At 37.9% G+C, this 23150-nt stretch overlaps 3 protein-coding genes across 3 annotated transcripts; 2 read left to right on the top strand and 1 right to left on the bottom strand.

The window, feature by feature from the left end:
* Positions 1-2755: 2755 nt before the first annotated feature.
* ppm1la (protein phosphatase, Mg2+/Mn2+ dependent, 1La) lies at positions 2756-14321 on the top strand. The gene is made up of 4 exons (XM_039661226.2): positions 2756-3776; positions 10988-11162; positions 11237-11398; positions 13434-14321. The coding sequence occupies exons 1-4, from the start codon at positions 3378-3380 to the stop codon at positions 13781-13783; spliced, it is 1086 nt and encodes a 361-aa protein (XP_039517160.1). The 5' UTR covers positions 2756-3377; the 3' UTR covers positions 13784-14321.
* A 3420-nt stretch (positions 14322-17741) lies between these two features.
* Positions 17742-18537, top strand: arl14 (ARF like GTPase 14). The gene has a single exon (XM_089131021.1). The coding sequence runs from the start codon at positions 17842-17844 to the stop codon at positions 18442-18444; it is 603 nt and encodes a 200-aa protein (XP_088987147.1). The 5' UTR covers positions 17742-17841; the 3' UTR covers positions 18445-18537.
* Positions 18538-19064: 527 nt separating this feature from the next.
* On the bottom strand, positions 19065-22890 carry zp3b (zona pellucida glycoprotein 3b). Its single transcript, XM_039661225.2, has 8 exons — positions 22377-22890; positions 21495-21610; positions 21316-21419; positions 21067-21247; positions 20430-20547; positions 19811-19896; positions 19475-19731; positions 19065-19396 (listed from the first exon to the last, which is right to left on the bottom strand). Exons 1-8 carry the CDS (start codon positions 22776-22778, stop codon positions 19134-19136), a joined length of 1527 nt encoding a protein of 508 aa, XP_039517159.1. The 5' UTR covers positions 22779-22890; the 3' UTR covers positions 19065-19133.
* Between the last annotated feature and the right edge of the window lie 260 nt (positions 22891-23150).

Raw genomic sequence — 23150 nt, 5'->3', positions numbered from 1 at the left:
ATTAATTAATGCTTATTAGTGCACCCGTATTGTAAAGTGTTACCTAATCGACTTAACTGCAAAAATATGCGTTAATTGAATTCAGCCAAGAGGTGACGTGTCAATCTTCTACTGGTCACACAATACACATCTTCACTAGTGCGAATTCGCAGTTCACCAAACTGTTTTAGTTCCACCCATAATCAAATTGACCAATCACAAGACACTGATCCAGCTGACCAATCAGAGCACATTGTGCTTTTCGTAAGGAAGGGCTGCATAGAGACAGGAACTAAACGAGTGTTACTGACAGACTGGGAAGAGAGGTGCTGCAATAATATCAAATATGTTTTTTGAACATTCAATCATTAAACCCTCTTCCAGTAAACCCCAAAAACAAAATCAAGACTTTGTAAAAGGGCATAACAGGTTCTCAGCAGTGACCCAACAACCATTTGGGGTTCCTCAAAGAACCGTTTAAAATAAAAGCACAGATGCCAATCAAGGACCTTTATTCTTAAAACTGTATGCACTGAAATCGAATACTATACAGGTTTATTAAAATCTCTAACTATTACTAGTAGCTTGTGATGCTTTCCTTATAGCAAACAGCACTGTTTTAACAGGCATTACCCTCTCCACTTACAGTAGACTGGTCTAACACTGTTTCTGTGTACACAAGGGCACCATTTGGGAGAACGAGGGGGGGGATGCAGTGGGTTGTTACTTGAGCCTGAGATGCACACCCTCTCGTTGCCATTACAAACGCCATATAAGCTTCAAGAGGCTCAAATGTCCTATGCTAAATGACCAGGTAGGCAAAATTGAAACCATTAGTCAAACCAAAGATCTCCCTCACTAAGCTTCCAGTACTAGTAGTGCACCACAAAATAAATCCCAGTGGACTTCTATGACGAAAAATGAAATCAATAAGCCATTATTCAGCCCTCTATAGAGGTCAACAATGCTAAGCACTTTTCTGAATCACAGTTTTGCATCAATTCATACATGTTTACTTGCTGCATCCATAAATGGATCCTTCACTGGACAAGCCATGCAACTTAATGGCAGGGCATGATGTAAAATAACTGGTTTCAAAGAGTTAAAGGGATAGTTCCCTCAAAAATGACAATTTTGTCATCATTTTCTGACCCTCATGTTGTTTCAAACTTGTGAGAGTTTATTATTTGTGTTGCACACAAAAGAAGATATTTTGAAGAATTTGGGTTATTAAACAGTTGATGACACCCATTGACTTTCATAGTAGGAAATTAAATATGGAAGTAAATAGGTGCCGTCAACTGTCTGGTTTACGGGTTTACAACAATCTTTCAATCACAAATGTGTAAAATGCACATATCATTTCTAAATTGGTGACTGACTTGTAGTAACATGGACATTCAAGTCAAGTCATTCATTATTATATTTTCACTCCCTCTTGATTAACATATGGGAAAAGTACATTTAGGACATAATTGGTCACCAGTTTTTCAATATACACACAAAATAGTCAGAAAAACGTTTTAATGATACAGTTTATTGAACCTGAAGACAAAATATAAGAAAGTTTGCATAGGCCTATATGTTTTATGTATTGTATGATATTTGATACATAAGGCTATTATGGACCATAGTGATATCGGAGAACAGATGGTGAAAAAAACATAAATTTGATCGCCCAACCTGAGGATAAAAACATGCAATTTGGTGCTTGTGTTGTTATTTAAATTGTCAAAAATCATGAAATTCTGATTGCTTGTAATGTACAAAAATCTAAAATAACAAAACATATAATGCTAAAACATATAATGTATAAAATGATACAACACTATCTTGGGGAACATTTGTACAACTTTCAATCATCATTGTATTGATTGAAAGCAATGCAATACAATAATGTAATACAATGATGATTGAAAGATGTACAAATGTTCCCCAAGAGAGTGTTGTATCATTTTATACATTATTTTAAAACAATCTAGAAAATGATATATGGATAATATAAAAGATTGTGTAAAACTTTACAAAACGGGTAAAGTTTTGATAAATTAGAGGATTAAGAAATAGGCAAAAAAAAAAAACTTTGTATATTCATTTTAAATTCTCTTACAGTGTGGCAAATTACTGCAAAATTTTACAAAAAAAAAATGTTTTAATACTTTTAAGTGTATAATAATATATGATGTATATAATGATGTATTCGTAGTTTAACTATTTCTTCCAAAACCTTTTAGCATTTTGTTTTGTTGGATTGGGATGCTAAAGTTGACATTTCACCATATATTTTTGTATATCCTATTTTCGCAAAGAACAATATATACACCAAACAAAGGGCAACCATATTAAATATTCTAAAACGGGGCTTACAGTTTCGGCGTGTAACAAAAATAAATGAATACAATAGCCTAATTATATATAAAAAATTTTAAAAAAACAACAACATCTAGATGAAATAAATATTAGGCCTAAACCATTCTTCTCTAATTTTTGTACGAATCCAACTAAACAATCTACTAAAAGTTATTAAAAATATTTCACAAGACTGTATTTGTGCTTATGAAATCTACCCCCTAGGCTACTGTCAACAGCCTGGCACTGTTTTTTTTTTTTTTTTTTTTTTTTTTGGTTGTTTTTTAATGCTTGAAAGAACAGTAACACCAATTGTCCTCATTGTCATACCATAACAATATAACAATACTCCAGGGTCCTTCCGTGAGTGGCCCTGTTTTTTCTCCTGAGCACAGCTACGTATGACGTCACGACCTTTTAGTCGTCGATTGGTACGTCACGTTGCGGCATCTGTAATTCCAAAAAAATAAAAACAGTTTGTTGAAATGGAGTCTGACGTAGGCTTCTCAAGCTAACGGACAGATATGATGTAATTTCTTTAGCGTTTGTGTCTTTTTTCCCGGTGCTGCAGTCAGTCAGTCGGTCACGGTGCGCGCGGAGGAAGTCAGAAGAACAGCAGCATGACATGTGCAAGTGACGACGAACTAGGCAACTAGCGATATATAGCGTGCTTTGAAACTGTCGGTGACGCACGCGAACGGGTAAATAACAGTCCATTCGGAGCGGAGACTCGTTGAAGACGCTAGCGAGCGGCACGGATGGCTTTATGGGAGGGAAAGGATTCGCTGTCGTTGGGGGTAATGGGATCTGTGCGGTTATATGCAGCCCGTCGGTAGGGCAGAGCAAAAACATACTGCAACTGAAAGCACCGGGATCTCTCTCCATCTGCACATTATAATATATCCGCCGGACATTTAGGCGTTTGCGTCGCTGTGTTCGGGCTTTCAGGTGGGATCTCACACGTCGGGCTGCAGATGGGCTTTAATATCGGTCAAATGAAGTAATTTGAAGCCCATACTTCAGTCCCCGTGTGCAGTCTTGAGCGTGTGATGATAGGAGACACAATGACGCTTTTGTCTCTTTTGGGTCGCATCATGCGTTATTTCTTGCTCAGGCCAGAGACCTTGTTTCTGTTGTGTATAAGCTTGGCCCTTTGGAGTTACTTCTTCCACACGGACGAGGTGAAAACCATCGTTAAGTCCAGCCGGGATGCCGTGAAGATGGTGAAGGGGAAAGTGGCGGAGATGATGATGAACGACAGGCTCGGTGGTCTGGATGTGCTGGACGCGGAGTTCTCCAAGACGTGGGAGTTCAAGAACAACAATGTCGCGGTGTACTCGATCCAGGGCCGAAGAGATCACATGGAGGACCGCTTCGAGGTCCTCACCGACCTGGTCAACAGGAGCCACCCTTCAATCTTTGCCATTTTTGACGGACACGGCGGGGAGGTAAGAAGTGTGGATGCTGAGGAGAGTCGTCGAGAAATATTAACATACGAAATGTCCGTGCTTCCCAGGACGATACGTTACCATTGTTGAAACGTTAAGCATAAAAATAATGTTCGAGTAACGTTAGAAATTGGTTCCCAAAATAACCAAACACGTTCTGTGTTATTTGGGACGACCTTCAACGGAATAGTTCAAAATGTGTTTACAAGCCCTCGTGTTGTTCCAACCCCGTATTAATTACTGACTCACATCTGTGGAACATAAAAGGGAAAAATACCAAGCAAATCATGAGCTCTCTTTCTTACACTACTAAAAGCGAATGGGGATTGATTTCCCAAATGTCAACAAATCAAAAAGTTAATAAATTACCAGAGAAATCACTTTGAACAGGTGCCGACGTAGTAGTAGCCGAATAAGAGAGTGAATATTCTGAAAGGAGCAATTTAATTTGCACAAATGTTCACACGTCCATGGCTGTTTAACCTTATAGGGTTTACTTCTTGCGTAATTTTACTCCATACAATGAGTAAATTGTCTTTTGTGTTGGATGTAAGAAAGAAGATTGAACAGATTGGAACAACATGAATATATAATGGGTGAACTGTCCCTTTAAGTGACTATTTTCAAGAGTGTATACACTAGGCTACATTATCAAACCAATGGGCTAATTAACAAAAGTTGTCGTTCTGACTTAAATCTGACCAACATTTACTGTGCATTGCACGTTTTCTGTTTACTTTTCTGTTTTTTTGTTTTGGTGCTCCCTTAATATCATGGTATCGGCCATTAAAATGATACTTTTGATTGACCACAACTAAACCCCCCTCAAAATACTTATGTTTCAGTATTGCTTCCAAATTATAAATGGTTACCCACAATCTTTTTGGTGTGTTAAAAATTACAAACATATTATGTGAGTTGGCTACTCTAATGCGGCCAATTGAGATTCCCATGATACTTGTCTTGTCCCAGTCCCCCCAACGCCCCCCAATTCCCAGCCCATATGGAGCTCAGACAGATGTTCATTTGATCTTTTTCATTGTTTGGTAAAACAGATGAATGCTGGTTGGCCTAAAGCTTGAATGCCTTCAGAGATACTTTTTGTAATCAAATTAACAGCTCACAAGAGCTGATGCATGTGGAAACCTATTAAAACAGCTCAGAAAACTCATTTGAATTTTACTGATCCACCGTTTTCCTCAGCTTTCAAGTCTGCTGTTTCTTGCTCCCACGATCAAATATGGAATGCCTAAAATCTATTTTTAGTGGTATTTGTTTAAAGGACCAGAGGCCTCCCTGCAATCCAGGCAGATTAAAATGTGTCAACCTCATGCTCTTCGGCCCCTGTAAAAGGTCTTCTAATCTACACTATCTCCTCTCAATAATATTTGCTGATTCAAACGTCCAGACATTATGAGTCTTATCTATGTTGATGCTGGCTTGTTTTTTGGTTGTGAAAGCCCATGATGATTATTACCTGAACTAAACTCTTAATGTTGGGTAACTTGCACATCCACTCGTTGGAAAGAAGAGTGCTGGATTTTTTAATGCTACTGAACTTCAGGGCTTCAAACACTGTAGGCTTTAATAGGATTCTGAAGAGCTGACCAGATTAGGATTCTGTATGTTTTAAAGAAGAAATATATAGGCTCTAGGCCTGTGTGTGTGTACCATTCAAACATTTGAGGTCAGTTTTTAAGAAATTAATTTTAAATTAAACATGTAATTGTAAATAATTGTTTTGTTAAGCAGGGATACATCCATTATTATGGCAATAATTACTTTTACATTGTTACAGAAAATACTGTAAAAAAAAGTATTTTAGAGGATAGATAGAGTATATTATGCAGCACAACATTGATAATAAATAAATCATCATATTTGAATGATTTCTGAAGTATCATATGACACTGAAGACTGGGGTATTGATGCTGAAAATTCAGCTTTGCATAACAGGGATAAATGACATTTTTACAAATTATTCCAAATTGTAATCATACACTGTAAAAAATATAGTTGGTTTAACTTAAAAAAATAAGTAACCTACCTGGTCGCCTTATTTTTAAGTTCATTGAAATGGAAAGAATGAGTTAATACAATGAATGAGATTAATCACCAGAAACTCAAAATATTATGTTATCTGAACTACATCACTTATCTAAGCTGATTTGACAAAAGAAAAAATGTTGTGATTACAAATCACGAAACTAATTTTTTACAGTGAATTTTGCACATTCAATCAAATGAATGCATGCTTTTTTTCTTCTTCGCAACAGCACCAGAGGAGCAGCAACACTTTTAGGTTTAATTATACATTTATTTGTCTTGAAATTATAGAGGGAGTCTTTTCCAGCCTCCCACAATGTTCAGTGCATAAATTTGATACCCCAAAAAAAGTATGAACACCCCACCCTGTCACAAGTCTGAGACGATTTTTTATTTATTTTTTTGGATGTACTTTTTAAGCTGCTTGCAATTAGCAACTATCTTTTATTACTTTATTATTATTATTTATTGCAGCTGTGATTGGCTTCTTGAACAACATCCGACTGATCGATACACCCCCGCAGTAGATGATAGTCAATGATCTGTGGTATGCAAATATGAGTCGTGATTTAAAATGTCAGAAGCCAAAACTAGGTCTGGAAATATTTGATCCAGGGGGCCTGTTAAAAATACCCCATTAAATAGAGTCTTGTTACATGATTTTGCCCTGTGGTGACTGCTAATGATGAGAGCTCTCGCTAACAATGACTAGCACAGTCGGCCTAATCAACGCTTCTCTTGCTCTTCTGTCACATGCTCATCCTTTATTCCCCGGTGCTCTGGTTTTCTCCTCATTAGAGTCTTGAATTAGGCCTGGTAAATTGAGATTGTAATTAGCAATGGAAATAGTGTGAGTTATTGTACTCTCACTATAAAAACGTAATAAGTTGTGACAACATATGTTTTTACGTTGCTTTAACTCATCAAAATAAGTTCAAGGAGTAGTTCACCTTTAAAAAAACTTTTGCTGATAATTTACTCACCCCCATGTCATTCAAGATGTCTTTAGTCGAAAAGAAATTAAGTTTTTTGATGAAAACATTCCAGGATTTTCTCCATATAATGGACTTCAATGGGAACCAAACGGTTCAAGGTCCAAATGAGAGTTTCAGTGCAGCTTCAAAGGGCTTTAAACGATTCCAGATGATGAATAAGGGTCTTATCAAGCGAAACGATCGGTCAGTTAAAAAATAAATAAAAAAGTTGAATTTTTATAAGCACAAAGGCTCGCCTTGCTCTGTTCTGTGATGAGCATTCGTGATTCTCCTGTTCAAAATCCTCATCAAAATGAACACATCTTTTTTCGAGTCATGACTCGAAGGGTCCTTGATTAGACAGCCCTTTGAAGCTGCACTGAAACTCTCATTTGAACCTTGAACCATTTGGTTCCCATTGAAGTGCATTATATGGAGAAAATCCTGGAATGTTTTCATCAAAAACCTTAATTTCTTTTCGACTGACGAAAGAAAGACATGGACATCTTGGATGACATGGGGGTGAGTAAATTATCAGCAAAGGTTTTTTTAAAAGTGAACTACTCCTTTAAGCAATTTTCAACCTTTTTTTGTATAAGATAATATAGGATATAAGTTGAAATAACTTAAAAATCCAAGTTGATTGTACCTAAAATTGTAAGGCAGCATCATTCAAAAGATTTATGTAATGTTTTTGAAAGGAGTCTCTTATGCTCACCAAGGCTGCATTTATTTGATGGAAAAATACAATAGAAACAATAATATTGTGAAATATGATTACTACATTTAATTTAATATTCAACAATAATATTGATCTGCCTGCATTGACACTATTACAAGAACTGAACTGAGTGGACGATGACATCACGGTTTACTCCAGAGCGGCTATATAAATAAATCAATGAAATTAATATTTTTTTACGACAAAAATTAAACATCCTATAGGTAAACATGCTATTTTCTTCTTGTAACAAACTTTTTTTTTGCATTATTTTCCTGTTATCTCTGTAAAGTTACTTTGAAACAATATGCGCGCTATATAAATAAATGTGACTTGGCTTAAAATAAAAACTTGTATTTTAGATAAATACTTGTAGTAATTTTCGTGTGATAAACTCGAGGTATATAGGATTATGAGGTATAAACTCACAATTACCTTTTCTATTTTTTCTCAGTGGTGGAAACAAGCTTTCATAGATAATAATCACAATTTGGATGATGAATAGATTTAACAGTCTATAAGTATTTTTTTTAAATTAATTGTCCTAAAATTAGACTTGCTTTCTTTAAACTTTTAGACGTTTCATGAGATTGACATGCACTGGCGCTGCTATTTTTGAGTTAAACACGTCAAAGCCCTAAATCTTCCAAACACAGGTGCGTAACACCAGTAATAAAGCACTCATTGTGTTGGTGTGTGAATGAAGTAAAATGGCTGCTTGACTGTAGTGTGTTTGCAGTGGGAGGGTCTTGAGCGGGTCACTGCGGGTCACCCCCGCCCCACTGTCTTTGTTCCTGGGACACAATGATGAACATACTTTTAACGATTCAGACTGACACCCTACAAATTGTGCTATATACCGATGATCATAATTGTTATTGGCTGCTGTAGATTGCCCTTTTCAGATGGAAGTCTAACTATGCTCATGTCATTTAGGCAAACATTTAGATTATTATGAGATTATCTGGACAATTTAGGAGGAGGCAGAATTCAGCAAGGCCGCAATCTCTGATCCGAGAGGCTCCTCTTCATAGCAACTCTGTGCTATTTACGGGTTTAAAATCACCGCTTTATGCACCTGAGCTGTGTGTGCTTATTCTGAAGTGAGCACTGCTTGTGTGTAAATAATGCATAGGCTTCATGAGGAGGCTCTGCCGTGTCTTCTCTGAAAAGCAGCAGCTCCGTGTTGGCCGGGAAGTGTCTTTGGAAAGTGACTGCAGCGTTCTCTTGGCAGACAGGTATTATGTTTGCTTCTCTGGTTTCATCACTGTATTTATAGCGTGGCATTGCTGAGTCACTGGCGAAGGCTCACAGTTGAAGATGCACAAAGCTGCAGTGTGAGTGGCTGAGAGGAATCCAAACCATCCCGACTGATGATGGGGACACGAGAGACAACGGAGTCAGGCGATGGAATAATGCTCTCGACTCTGTGTTTTGGTGATCTGGCAGTATTTGGAAAGGGCACTCGCTCTCTTGAGACTCTGTCCTTCATCTGTATTCTGCTGCAAACTCCATCTGGCAAGAGCTCTTAGGCCTCTTTTAAAGCGATAGTTCTCCCCCAAAAAAGAGAAAGTTCTGTCGTCACTTACTCACCCTCATGTCTGTCATCTGTCTTTCTCTGTCTGTCTGTCAGTCTATCAGTCTCTATTTGTCTATCTATCTTTTTCTGTCTGTCTGTCATATGTCTGTCTATCTCTACCTATCTGTCTATCTATATCTTTATCTGTCTTTCTGTCCGTCTGTCTGTCTATCTTTATCTCTATCTGTCCCTGTGATCTGTCTGTCTGTCTATCTATCTGTCTGTCTCTATCTATCTATCTGTCTGTCTGTCTCTATCTGTCTATCTATCTGTCTGTCTGTCTGTATCTCTATCTGTCCCTGTGATCTGTCTATCTATCTATCTGTCTGTCTATCTATATCTCTATCTGTCTTTCTTTCTATCTCTCTGTCTGTCTATTCATATCTCTGTCATCTGTCTGTCTGTCTATTCAATTCAACTTGCTTTATTGGCATGACTGTACATATTACAATATTGCCAAAGCTTGTAACACATAGTATAGTGAAGACAGTAATAATAACAAAGTATTATAACAACTTAAATTAAAATGTACAAATTAAATTAATTGCAAAAAATAACAGTGTAACAGATTATAATTTCTATGAACGTTTGATACCACAGTATTTTAACATATATATACACACGTTACTAAGGGTCACTGTGGTGGACATTAGGGAAACACACTGAGGTCACACACACACACACGTTCACCTATCTATCTCTATACGTCTGTCTGTCTGTCTATCTATCTATATCTCTGTCTGTCTCTCCATCTGTCTGTCTGTCCGTCTATCTATCTGCTCTGTCATCTGTCTATCTATATCTATCTATCTTCCTGTCATCTGTCTGTCTGACTATCTGTCGGTCTGTCCTTCTATGTCTATCTATCTCTCTGTCTGTCTATATCTCTGTCCGTCTGTCTATCTATATCTCTATCTGTCTCTGTCATCTTACTGTTTGTTTGTCTATCTCTATCTGTCTATCTATCTGTCTTTCTTGTCTGTCTATTCGTCTCTCTGTTATCTGTCTGTCTGTCTCTCTGTTATCTATCCGTCTATCTGTCTGTCTGACTATCTATATCGGTCTGTCCGTCTATCTATCTATATCTCTGTCCCTGTCTATCTATATCTCTATCTGTCTCTGTCATCTATCTATCTAGCTATCTGTCTGTCTGTCTATATCTATCCTGTTATCTGTCTGTTTGTCTATCTCTATCTGCCTGTCATCTGTCTGTCTATCTATATCGGTCTGTCTGTCTATCTTTATCTTTCTGTCTATCTATATCTCTATATGTCTCTGTCATCTGTCTGTTTTTCTATCTATCTCATCGGTCTACTTTTTATCTATCTATGTCTATCTATCTCGTCTGTATATCTATTTGTATGTCCATCTATCTGTTTGTCTGTGTCTAAATCTCATTTCCATTATGCAAAAATCATTTAATTTTTTAATAATCCTATGATTTAATATTAAACTGTAATGAGAAAGATTAAAAAAGATTGCCTTTTCATTTATGCTGATTTAAATATAAAAATCTTTATTTTGCTGTAGTTCATCATTGAGAATGTAATGAGAATCACAATGAAGAATGTACATTTCAATAATTGAATTTTCAGTTGAATTATAAATTATATTTAACAGAATCCCCTGTTCAAAAGACAATTTAAAAGAAAACAGTGTCCGGAATCAACGAGTAATGCCACTAAATAAGCCTGATCTCAGTATATTGACCAGAATTATAGAGACTTATAATATAGTGGAAACGGGTGCTAAATTGTCATGAAAAAAATCTTAATGGTCTTTAATAAATAAAATGTTTTGCTTCGGGGTTGGGTGAAGTGTGACCTGGATTCCTGTTGGTCAGAAGCAGTGGTGTGCTCATCTGCATGTGTTCCTCTGGTCCGTCTCTCAGGCGGCTGCTGATTATGTGAAGGCCCACCTGCCCGAGTCTCTGAAACAGCAGCTGCAGGCCTACGAGCGGGAGAAGAAAGACAGCTCTCTCTCCCATCCCTCCATCCTAGAGCAGCGCATTCTGGCTGTGGACCGGGACATGGTGGAAAAGTTCTCTGCCTCTCATGATGAAGCAGGTGAGCGTGTGTTTTAGGGGGGTCTGTTCTCTGGAAACAGTAAACCATGCTGAATCCCTCCCCTTTGTTTTCAGGCACAACATGTTTGGTGGCCTTGTTGTCAGACCGTGAACTGACTGTGGCAAATGTTGGAGACTCACGCGGCGTTCTCTGCGACAAGGACGGCAACGCTGTGGCCTTGTCACATGATCACAAGCCTTACCAGCTGAAGGAGCGCAAGAGGATCAAGAGAGCTGGTGAGTTTGCCCAATTCAAGGCAGAACAGCTGGTTTTTCAACAAACAAAAATGACTCAGCTCAAAAACTTTAAAAAAAAACTTTTTCAAAAATGTATTACCTTTTTCACTTTGGTTTTTGTCTTATAACGGCTATTTTTAAAAGAGATATCATATAGTAGATCCCCTAGGGATCTCTATTTTTAGAAAATTACTTCTTAAATGATAAAGTTAATTAAAGCTGCAAGCAGTGATGAAAAGGGCCCTCACACCCGTGCCGCCACCACCCGGCGGTTTTAGGAAGACAAAGCACAGTGGGCAGTATGTAATGATAATAAATATACAATAGGAGGACTATGTCAAAGGATTTGTATTTGCACACTTCCTGCTACCAGCAGGTGGTGCTATTGCTATAACCAAATATGAGCATGGCCATGTGTTCAGGACAAGACTCTTATCAAACATGTGAAGTTTGGGGCAGATCGAACATTGTATGCCTGAGTTACTGCAGGCTGTCTGTGGTTGCCTAGCAACATCGTAACTGCAAGCAATATTGAACTATATGACATATTCATTCACAAATCACTAAAAGCCTGAAATTGGGTGTACATTTGTCATGCCGCCAAGGGCCACCCTTCGATGAAAACTCAAGATCTTCGCAATTTAACGTCGCAAAGGCCTTAAGATTACACTCACCAGGAGGAGTTCGTTAAAGTACAACATCAGGAAATTATGAACAATGCACAAAATCTAGGAGGAAGTTCAAAATAGCTGACTGCCTATTGTGTTTAGGGCTATGCTCCAAGAGAATTTTTTGTAGGTATTGTGTCATTACATCTATGTACCAAATTTCATACCTGTACGTGAAACGTAGAGCCAGAGCAAAATTTGGGGGCAATAATTTTAAGAATATGAAAACCATATCACACGTACATTTTTTGCTTCTGAAGCGTGTGCAAAGTTTCATGAGTTTTTGAGCATGTTAAGGCCCTCTAAAAAGCGATTCTTTTAAGAGAAGAAGAAGAAACAATAGAAGAAACAACCTCTCACCATCGGTGCTCGGGCCCTAATAATTTTAAAGGGTTTTGAACATGTATCATTTTGTATTTTCTTATTATTCTTATTACTGGAATTTCTTTGTTAGAACAACAAAATAAATTCAATACACATTTACACTATACACAAATAAATATACACATTGATTGGCAATGGTTGGTAATTTGATTTGACAGGCTTTTTTTAAATTTGCATACATAGTATTATTATTATTAAAGATGATGATGATGATGATGATGATGATGATGATAGTAGAAGTACTAACTTTTTTGTTTGTTAAAACCGGTTCTTTTTTTCATAATATTTTGATTTAGAACACCTGTAAAATATGATAATATATTATTATCATAATCATAACTTATGTGAACGGCAATATTTATTTTTAAATTAATTTATTATTAATGATAACTTTCTTTCTTTCTTAAAACAAAATTTATCTTTTAAATAACCTTCTGATTTTAAAATCCGTGTAAAAAAATATATTTTATATATATATATATATATATTATTAATAATAATGATAACTTCTTTGTTTGTTAAAACAACTGTATATATATATATATATATATATATATATATATATATATATATAAGCACACACTAGTATTATTAGTATAGTAATATCTTTCTTTATGGGCTTGTTTAATTTTTGTAATTAAAAAAATAAAAGTGTTATGGCATTTGTGTCTTTGTGACCTTTTTCTGATGAGTTTGACCCCTGCATATTATAATATGAGTTGTGAAATTTCCTGTATTTTACACAATCCCATTATTGTTTTAATATGCAAATGTTTACTTTTTTTTTATTATTATTGCATATTTACAAAAGTTTAAATGGGGAAAGTCACAATACAGGAGTTTAATTTGAATTAAAAAAATTGTCTTTTGAATTAAAAGGCCATGCTCATTGTTGATGAGTTTGCACATATGGTGGTCTTTGTGGCAGTTCCCGATGACTTCACGGTGTGAATATAACACTTGTCTGTGACCTCATCCATCAGGTGGCTTCATCAGTTTCAACGGTTCTTGGCGTGTGCAAGGCATCCTGGCCATGTCGCGCTCGCTCGGTGACTACCCTCTGAAGAACTTGAATGTGGTCATCCCAGACCCAGATATCTTGACCTTTGACCTGGACAAGCTCCAGCCAGAGTTCATGATCCTCGCCTCGGACGGCCTGTGGGACGCGTTCAGCAACGAGGAGGCCGTGCGCTTCGTGCGGGAACGCTTGGACGAGCCGCACTTCGGCGCCAAGAGCATCGTCCTGCAGTCGTTCTACCGCGGCTGCCCCGACAACATCACCGTCATGGTGGTGAAGTTCAAGAGCAGCTCTGGGACAAAAACTGGAGAGTAGTTTTACTCCACCAATAAACAGCCTTGATTGTCTATCCATTATTGCATATCGCTAGATGGTGTAATGTAAGAGACAAACCTTTTTTCTCACAATTACAATAAACTGGCACGCATAAGCATGTGCAAACACATGCATTCCCAGTTTTCTTTTATTCTTTTAGTCTGTGTGCCAAATGGACACTTTAAAAAATGATTTGACACTGTAAAGATGACGAATCCTGGCCTTCCTTATATAGAGCAATATTTGTGAAACAGCAATTGGCATAAATGGCAGAAGGACGTCTATTGCCTTGAAAATGCACTCGTAGTATTTTGTTCAGAAGAACAGATCAGAGCTTTATATTTTTGCTCTTGTTTGTTTTTTTTCTCCCCCCTTGCTTTTATGAGTTCAGCTCTTGAATTTGGATGTGCATGATCCATTCATATAAGTGCAGGGCATTTATGCCGATTTACACTGGTGCTGCTCATCGGTTAGTTTAAGTGAGGGTGGTATGAGTTTGTGTTAGATTAAGAATGTTAATCTTTGATTAAACTTCATAATTGGTCTGTGTCCCAATCATTATTGTGAGAAGGAAGATTTTTCCAGTCATTCCTGCTCTTTTAAGTCACTGTTTTAATGGTCATGTGAAACCAAATGTGGCCGGATTGAAGACGGTATGTTATGTCATTGATTTGTTGAATTAATTCTGGCGTACAGTCCTCCCAGTTTCCTCCTAGTTTCCGGGGATTGGCACCAGGCCTGATCTACACAAACGTTGAATTTCTTGCACTGTGTGAAATGTATGTGGGAGATTAAAGCGATAAATAAACTTAACAAGTCAAAGCTCAAACTGCTTGTTTTTGTTCTCTCTGATATTCAGTAAGGACACATACAATTTATCATGATTGACAGTGAAATAAAATAAAATTTTTACAAATTAAAAAAAAAAAAATCAACATTTTAAAGATATATTCAAGGTCAGCATACAGTAAGAGACTTTCCTAATATATATATATATATATATATATATATATATATAATTTATTTAGTTTTAAACTCCTACCGACCCCAAACTGAATGGTAGTGTATACATAATAAGGACTAAAGTGTTGGGACACTGAATTTACTGAATCCTGTTGTTTCGATAAGACCCATTGCCACAGGTGTATAAAATCAAGTTGTTACTGTGTATCCACATAGTGTATAGATTATATAAGGGACAACTGGGAAAATGCCCCTTTCCTCCATCAAATCTTTAGTATCTTTAAACAAAAGCTGTTGTCTTCAACCTTTTTATAAGCGTTTTTAATACATTCCTAGATTGGTCTAACAAAAATACATCAGAACCTGTAACAATTTATAAGACATTTTGGTAACACTTTACAATAAGGTTCAATAGTTAGCATTAGTTAACATGAACTAATAATGAACTGCGCTTATAAGGCATTTTAGTAATCTTTGTTTATGTTAATTTCAACTTTTACTAATACTTTATTAAAATCTTGTTAACATTTGATTTCTCCCCAATTATCATGATGTCCATTAGTTTAAAAAACGGGACACTTCCATTCAACTACTTAATACTTAAAGGAGGAGTTCACTTAAAAAAAAAACTTTTGCTGATAATTTACTCACCCCCATGTCATCCAAGATGTCCACGTCTTTCTTTCATCAGTCGAAAAGAAATTAAGGTTTTTGATGAAAATATTCCAGAATTTTTTTCCATATAATGCACTTCATTGGGAACCAAACGGTTCAAGGTCCAAAAGAGAGTTTCAGTGCAAACTGTTCAAAGGGCTTTAAACGACACCAGACGATGAATAAGGGGAATCAAGGACGCTTCGAGTCATGACTCGAAAAAAGATGTGTTCATTTTGATGAACGAGTTCGAACAGGAGAGTCACAAACGCTCATCACAGAACAGATGTTTGTGGTGCACAGAAGGCGAGCATTTGTGCTTATAAAACTTTAACTTTTTTATTTATTTTTTAAATGACCAATCGTTTAGCTGGATAAGACCCTTATTCATCGTCTGGTGACGTTTAAATCGCTTTGAAGCTGCACTAAAACACTCATTTGTACCTTGAACTGTTTGGTTCCCAATGAAGTCCATTATATGGAGAAATTTCTGGAATGCTTTCATCAAAAACCTTAATTTCTGTTCGACTGAAGAAAGAAAGATATGGACATCTTGGATGAGATGGGGTGAATAAATTATCTGCAAACGTTTTTTTTTTTTTTTTTTTTTTTAAGTGAGCTACTTAATGCTTATACTATGTGCAATATTTTATTTACCTTATACAGGGCCTAACAGTAACACATTCATAGAAAAAAATCCAAGTAATGCCCTATATGTAAAGTGCTTTGGTCAACATGTGTTGTGCTATATAAATAAATGATTGTAAATAAATAAAACAATAATTGAAAGACCAATTTGTGCCCTGTTCCATGGGCCAGGGGACCACTAAACCATTTTACACCAGCCTCTAAAACCAGCCTGAGCAGGTTGGCAGACCAGCACAAACCAGACTTGCTGGTTCAAGTTGGTATTTTCAACAGACAGGGCCTTTGTTTTCATGTGGGAAATTGACAGTAGGCCTATAAGCTCATATATTAAGAGGAAAATAATAAACAAATAGAATAAGCATATGACGCATGGTTGTTCCAGTCAGAGACAGAGTGACATAAACATACTGATCTGCACACGTATGTCCACAGTAACCTTACACTGCAGTGCAGTATATTCCTGAAGCATACCGAGCCTTCCCGGTGATGCTGAGCAGTCCATCGTGACAACAGAGAGCAGGTGTAAAACCTCAGAATAGCACCAGCATTGTGGAGCGAAGTATTAAAGTCCTTAAGTGCCTGTTGTCACTGAGTAGGTTGTCTGTAAATCCCCCCTACACACTCTTACTGGATCTGACACTGGTAGTTCAGTTGCCGTAACGTATAAATGTACGTTTGAGTACCGAGTTTACAGAGGAGGCCAAGATATTTCAAGGATTTTACCACGCGCAGGCAGCCGGAGCACAAGAATGGGCCAGTGCAGTTTAAGGACATCCGAGCAGTTTAACGAGTTTACGTCACATTCTACTATTAAGATGTGTGAAAAACGCACTCCTGGCATGATTCCGCAGAGGAAATGGCGAACGGACGTCTCTCCGTATGAAGCGGTCGCGGACAGGCGACGCCGCGGGCACGGGCACTGCTCTGGACTGGTGTTTGTGGCAGATACGACAGGCGGGGTGTGGATTGATAAAACCCTCGGAAGACAACAGTGAGCGCTTGGATGTAAAGTTATGGTCGCTGTTGTTGTTCTTGTTGCTCCCTGAAATCTATCCTGAGGATTTCTAAAGGTGACGCTCGCCGATACAGTCAATAATCCAGTGCTGGAACTGGAAGTATCTGGAAGGCTTGAGGTGGTGATTGATATCTGAGGGAGTGATACTACCATTAACTTTTTTCGTTTGGTTTCCGTTTACTGGAATTGAAATACTGAAAAATGTGTATTTGAAGACTTTCCCCAAGACATTTATCATCAAATGTTCTTTATAAATAGGCTATATGTTTGTCCACTTGTGACTTCATGCCAGTCATGATCATGTCAGCTGATAAAAGTAATGGGAAGCCCATAACGTATGGTCATATATCCCAGTCTCAGGGCAACTTAACTGAGAACCTTTATTTCATATGTTTTCATTTATTTATTTTGCTGGAAGTTCAAGTTCCTTCATGTATGTAATTTTCTTTCGGATCTTAAACTAAACAGTGAATGTTGAGCATGAGATTCTATGAAAGTGATGCAATTTAATTGAATTTATTTATCATGGAATATTTTATTCAGTTTAAATGTTTTGTACAGTGAGGAATTCCACATGACACCGTTCAGGCATTCTTAGCAGCATATCGTTTGGGAGGTGTCCTGTGATACTTTGACCCATTATTCATAAAGCTATGTAGATAAGAAAGATATAATACATCACTGAGTAACGCAGGCAGACTCCATCTTAAGTAAACTCACGTTTGCCAAGAGAAGACTGTAAGAAACATTGGTGTTTGTAAAACATCAGACATTTACAATGGGCCTTTCAGGATCCAGACACAAACCTGAAGCACGTATCCTCCTCTTAGGGCTTGACGGAGCTGGAAAATCAACTCTTCTTTACAAACTGAAATACAATGAGGATTTCCACACAGTTCCTACAATTGGATTCAATGTAGAAATGATCGAAGCCAAGAAGAACAGGGACAAAATCTTCCTGACCGTGTGGGACGTTGGCGGTCAGACAAAGATGCGAGCGCACTGGAGGAATTTTTACCAAGACACAGCTGGAATTGTGTTCGTGGTGGACTCTTCTGATATTAAGCGTCTGGACGAGGCCAAGGGCACCCTGGAACAGACCTTAAAGAGCGAGCACCTTAGGGGACTCCCGGTGGTGGTTCTTGCCAACAAGCAAGATATTGTAGGAGCTGCTACAGTAACGGAGATCACAGAGCAGTTTAACCTGAGAAAGAGTTGCAGTGAACGAGACTGGTTCATTCAACCGTGTTCGGCGCTGACCGGAGCGGGTCTAGTGGACGGCTTCAGACGAATGGCACACCATGTGAAAAAGACACCCGAGGACAATAACATCAAAGAGACTGTGAAGTATATAAGATCAAAATCTCTTATGAAAAAATAGCCCACATGGTAACTTATTAATCTCTTTTATGGAAGGTTGTGTTTACTGTCCAACTAAATATAGTTGACAGCACATCATGTGCAACCCTCAGGTTTAAATGAATTACATTTGCAAGATACTGAAAACTACCTTGAGATGCTATAAACAATGTTAATTCAGAAATTCATGAATATAGCAACCAAACCTTTGATGTAAAACAATGAAATTTGCATAGGCAATTATAATGCAAAGATCAAAACCTGTTAACTCAAAGAAAGTGATGTGATTTGAAGACACCATAAAAGCTGCTAAATACTACCTTGATTTAGAATTCATGAATATATTTATTGATATGTGCTGTGAAGTAGGTTTCATATTTTGCCTGTTTTTCTTTATTTTAGAACACGACGGGTTCACACTTACATTGTGATTTGAATGAGAAATTTAATCAAAGGTACCATAGAATGGTGCCAAGTGTTACCTTCAGTTATAATCCATGAATGTCTTCGTTACAGAATAAGCTGTGAAATATACAGAACGTACTATTGTGCAATTTTACTTTATAGCATAGAAAAATTCAACAAACTAGATTGCCTTCTTTTTCTGTGACCGCATCAACAGTAATGGCGAGGACCAAGACGAGATGTAATAAAACTTTTATTTTTAGAAAGTCACATAGTCAGTTTCCATTTTCATTCTTGCTCATCAAGTCATTCAAACCCGCTTCCCTCTTCTGAACCAAAAAGATCAGAATCGTCAAGGAACAGGTTGTCCTCTAATGGACGGAAGCTCCTAGGCTCCGGAGTGGTTTTAAACTCCAGCTCATCGGTCACGGGACTCATTTGGGTCGAGCTGAATAAGAACTCCGGCTCCTTGGTGACAGATGCGGAGAAGACCTCAGCTGGGCTGAACTGGGTGGTGATTCCTCGATTTGGCATCAGAAGCAGAGGACCCAAGGTAGCAAGCTTCCAGTCTGTTATAAAAGGGAGAAGGGTGTTTGATTGCCACATCTTGAATGAATATGATGAATGAAACATTAAATCATGCAAACCTTTGTTTGTGTCGGTTTCTCTCTTTGACGGACTACCATATTGCCTTGACTGTATGAAAGCTCTATAGGGTTCCAATGACTGACCGGGAATTACTTCAATGAAATCGGCAGGCCCAGATTTGGGTCCCACCTTTGGCTGCATGACAGGAGGGGCTTGTGTGATGCGGAAAGGCTTGATCGGTTCAGGCTCGGCCGCACCTTGTTTGGATGGCTCACAGCTGTTACACACCTCATGATTTCCATCCGCAGACTGCCACCTGCAGAGTTCACATGGGTTCTAGCATGAAGAACCACTGATTGATATACCAAGATTTAAATATTTGAGTCAGTCATTACCTTCCATCAATAAAAGAACATGCTCGGTTTTGAGCGCTCACAGAATATGCAGCAGGAATGGCTTTTAGGTAACAGGTGATGTACACCTGTTTCAAATAAAACCAGGAAGCAGAAATCTGTATGACTTGTGAAAATTCTCAACAGTTGGGGGAAAAAAAAAAAAAAAAAGTTGAAAAATTGCATTTCACAGACTAAGGTCATTGAGGGTTAGATACATGACTCATGACAATTTTACTACGCTTAAAACTAGGCACCATACACTTAACGACTTCGCAAATGGTTTCAGAGTAAAATCTGGGCGTCATACAGTAAACGACCAAGGATCAAAACACTACGATATTTAAATTCATTTTGAACACAAACAAAAGCAGAAACAGTGATGCATTGCAAATGAAACCAATGAGGCCTCAAACCAAATATATATATATATATATATATATATATAGCCAACTGTGCCTAAAATCCATAGACTGGAAACTAATGCTGACTTGTCAAGACTGCAAATGTGGGTTTAAAAAAAAAAAAAAAAAAACCCTTGTCACATTGTCCCGGCTTTAAATTACAGTATTTATTCTTGGGTGAATTATCCTTTTAAATTAATCTTAAAAATTCTGCTCACCGAGTTGCTCGTCAACTTGTAGAACCTGAAGGCTTCCAACAGTAGGTTTAACTTATTGCCTTCACTCCTCTGCAAGAACTTGGAGCGGGAGTATGAACTCTTGCTGTCTGAAAGACATCTGAAAGCAGTCTGCATGTTTAGAGAAGCTCAAAATGCTGAATTCAAGTGTACTAAATAGTTTTATATTGGCCATCCATGGTGGTAAATGTTCATGGAACCATGAAACATTAAGGCGCAAAAGGTTCTTTAGATTGAAATGTTTTCCACACAATGAAAATAGTTCTTTTAAGAGGAGTTCACCGAAAGGTTATTTGGGAAACGTCACCTTAACACATCCCTTTGAATGCACAGTCATTTACACCACAGGACCAATTTCATTCATCAAACTGTTACCAGGTTAAGCAGACATGACTTCAATTAAACCAGAATTAAGCCCTTAGTTTAATTAGGACATTTAAGTCACTTATTTAAACATGTCTTAAACATAACAAGTGTGCATCTTGAGACAAAGCAATGGCACTGTCTGACAAGTTTCTTTCAGTTAAGGGTCTTCAGCCTTGTCCGTGAAACCAGGCACAGTTTGATTCAATCTATTTGACGTAATAAAATCAACACTGCAAAGTCTGAATCAACTCACCCACGATAATCTACAAAGTTATATTTGATGTCATTGGCATCAAAGTTGAACGTTGGTGTAGCCACACACCAGTCAATAAATAGAAGTAGGGGCAAGTGATTGGCCAAGGTAACTGATGCTTGAAGGTGTATCGCATCCCCCAGAAAATAGACGTTTGAGCCCCTCTCATACTGCCAGTCATCTTAAAAACAATAAAAATATTAATGACATAATTCTGAAGCCAAACTTTTCAAATTTAAAATAGCGTACCACTCATCAGTCGGAGAGCAAAGTCCAAATAATCGGTGGATGAAATCGTGGAAGCAAATGGAACCCAAGCAGGCGCCACTGCCGCACTGTCGACACTATACCGCCTTAAGAGGATTTGAGAAAAATAAATGTTAAGATCTCAAATCAGTCATTAACTAATCCAAGTTTGGCCAGCTTACCTCTGGAATTGGCACTGAACAGGTATAACTGCACCCTCCTGGCGAAGCAATCCATCAGGAGATTGTAGAGGAGAGTAAACGAGGACATTTGAATACACCAGAGAGTCATCAGTTACCTGTGAGAAGACCAATTAAACCCATGAGGCTGGTTTCACAGACAGGGCTTAGATTAAGCCAGGATTATGCCTTAGTTCAATTAGGGCATTTTAGAAAATAACTGGTGTCACCTTGAGACAAAAAAAAAAAAAAAAATAGCACTGCCACTGGCTGACATTTCAGTGCAAGCTGCAGTCAGTTAAAACAGCTCAAACAAGCCTTTTAGTCTAAGACCAGACTTACACCTTCACTGTGAAACCAGGGGATGATGCATTTGTAAATCTATTTAGGCCTACAAGTAGCATTGGCATTGCACATGTTTGGTTGATCGGATCACACCCAGACAGTAACAGTGTCAGATCTGGCCCACATCCGGTACACGTTGAATCCCCATGTACCAAATGTGGCCCAGAATTGGGCCGAAACTATGTTGCTGCACAGGAAGTAGACGAATACCAGTTTACACCTGATATTTTACTCTGGGTTAACTCCACCACTTTGGATTGAGGGGAGGGTCTATTTTCTGTTGCAAGTAAAGGGTATGAACATGATCAGAGCTTTCAAACAGATGGACTAAATAAGCTGAACAATTCACATGAACACGACCAGAGAAAACTAAAATATGAAGCTCAGCTTTCATTTCTGTTCCGACATCCACAAGAGCTCACAGAACACCGCGTGCCTGTTAAAAGTCAGGATTGGGAGAGAACATTGTGCTTGGTAGCCTACGTTTTTCATCTTCAAAACAATAAAAAAAAAAGACAACCAGAAATTGTTTAAACTTACAGATAGCTTGGTTCCACAATCACTGAAACTAGCAATTATGGTTAACACTAATTCTGCAGTTTGCACAGCTCCACATGACGAAGACCATTGGGGACCCAACCACAGCTCCTCCGTGTTGACAGGAAAGCCCGCGGCTAAAAGATTTGAGTTTATCACGAGCTCGATCGCTTCATCGTGGCAAATCACGGACACTGTTTTCTGACGTTGTTGTGGCACAGGGTCGTTTATTTTAGGCAGACTTTGAGGAATCGCGGCCTGAAACTGACTGCTCAACAGTTGCTGGTTCGCCGAAGACCGTCCTCCTTGGAATGTACGAGGAGACATGCGAGGATAACATTCAGTGCGGAGGGATATCATGAGAAAGACAGTTATCCACCATGTTAATGTGCTAGCCACCAACATCACGCCTGCTAAATTATTATTTCACTCACAAAACCGGCTTCTCGAACACACAAATGAAAAACCACGTTGGTCGTCGTTTTATACTACGTCTTGCTTGAGCAGTTACAGCTTTAGCACTCACCCAAACCACTTACACCTGATTTATATTTATTCAGGCCAATTAGGTTCCATGCAAACATTTAAGCAATTATTGTGAGCTGACGAACCTGTGTCGAGGATATTGGGATATGGCGTGATTCATTAATAATGAAATGATATGAAAACTAACTTTACTTGAAAACGAACTAAGATCAAGCGTTTAGGTCAAAGTGTGAATTTTGTGAATTAATCTTCACATGCGTGTGTGACAATTTAACTTTTAAAAATATAATT

The sequence above is a fragment of the Pimephales promelas genome, chromosome 5 (assembly GCF_988280905.1).
Source record: "Pimephales promelas chromosome 5, fPimPro1.hap1.1, whole genome shotgun sequence".
Taxonomy (NCBI): domain Eukaryota; kingdom Metazoa; phylum Chordata; class Actinopteri; order Cypriniformes; family Leuciscidae; genus Pimephales; species Pimephales promelas.
This window is presented reverse-complemented; position numbering and strand designations above follow the sequence as displayed.

Coding starts and splice junctions, on each gene's coding strand:
- ppm1la (XM_039661226.2), top strand. CDS start 3,378: ATGATAGGAGACACAATGACGCTTTTGTCTCTTTTGGGTCGCATCATG. Junction 11,163..11,236: donor TGCCTCTCATGATGAAGCAG/GTGAGCGTGTGT, acceptor CTTTGTTTTCAG/GCACAACATGTTTGGTGGCC. Junction 11,399..13,433: donor CAAGAGGATCAAGAGAGCTG/GTGAGTTTGCCC, acceptor CTCATCCATCAG/GTGGCTTCATCAGTTTCAAC.
- arl14 (XM_089131021.1), top strand. CDS start 17,842: ATGGGCCTTTCAGGATCCAGACACAAACCTGAAGCACGTATCCTCCTC.
- zp3b (XM_039661225.2), bottom strand. CDS start 22,778: ATGTTGGTGGCTAGCACATTAACATGGTGGATAACTGTCTTTCTCATG. Junction 21,611..22,376: donor ATTGTGGAACCAAGCTATCT/GTAAGTTTAAAC, acceptor GTCTTCTCACAG/GTAACTGATGACTCTCTGGT. Junction 19,732..19,810: donor TGTTCTTTTATTGATGGAAG/GTAATGACTGAC, acceptor TGAACTCTGCAG/GTGGCAGTCTGCGGATGGAA.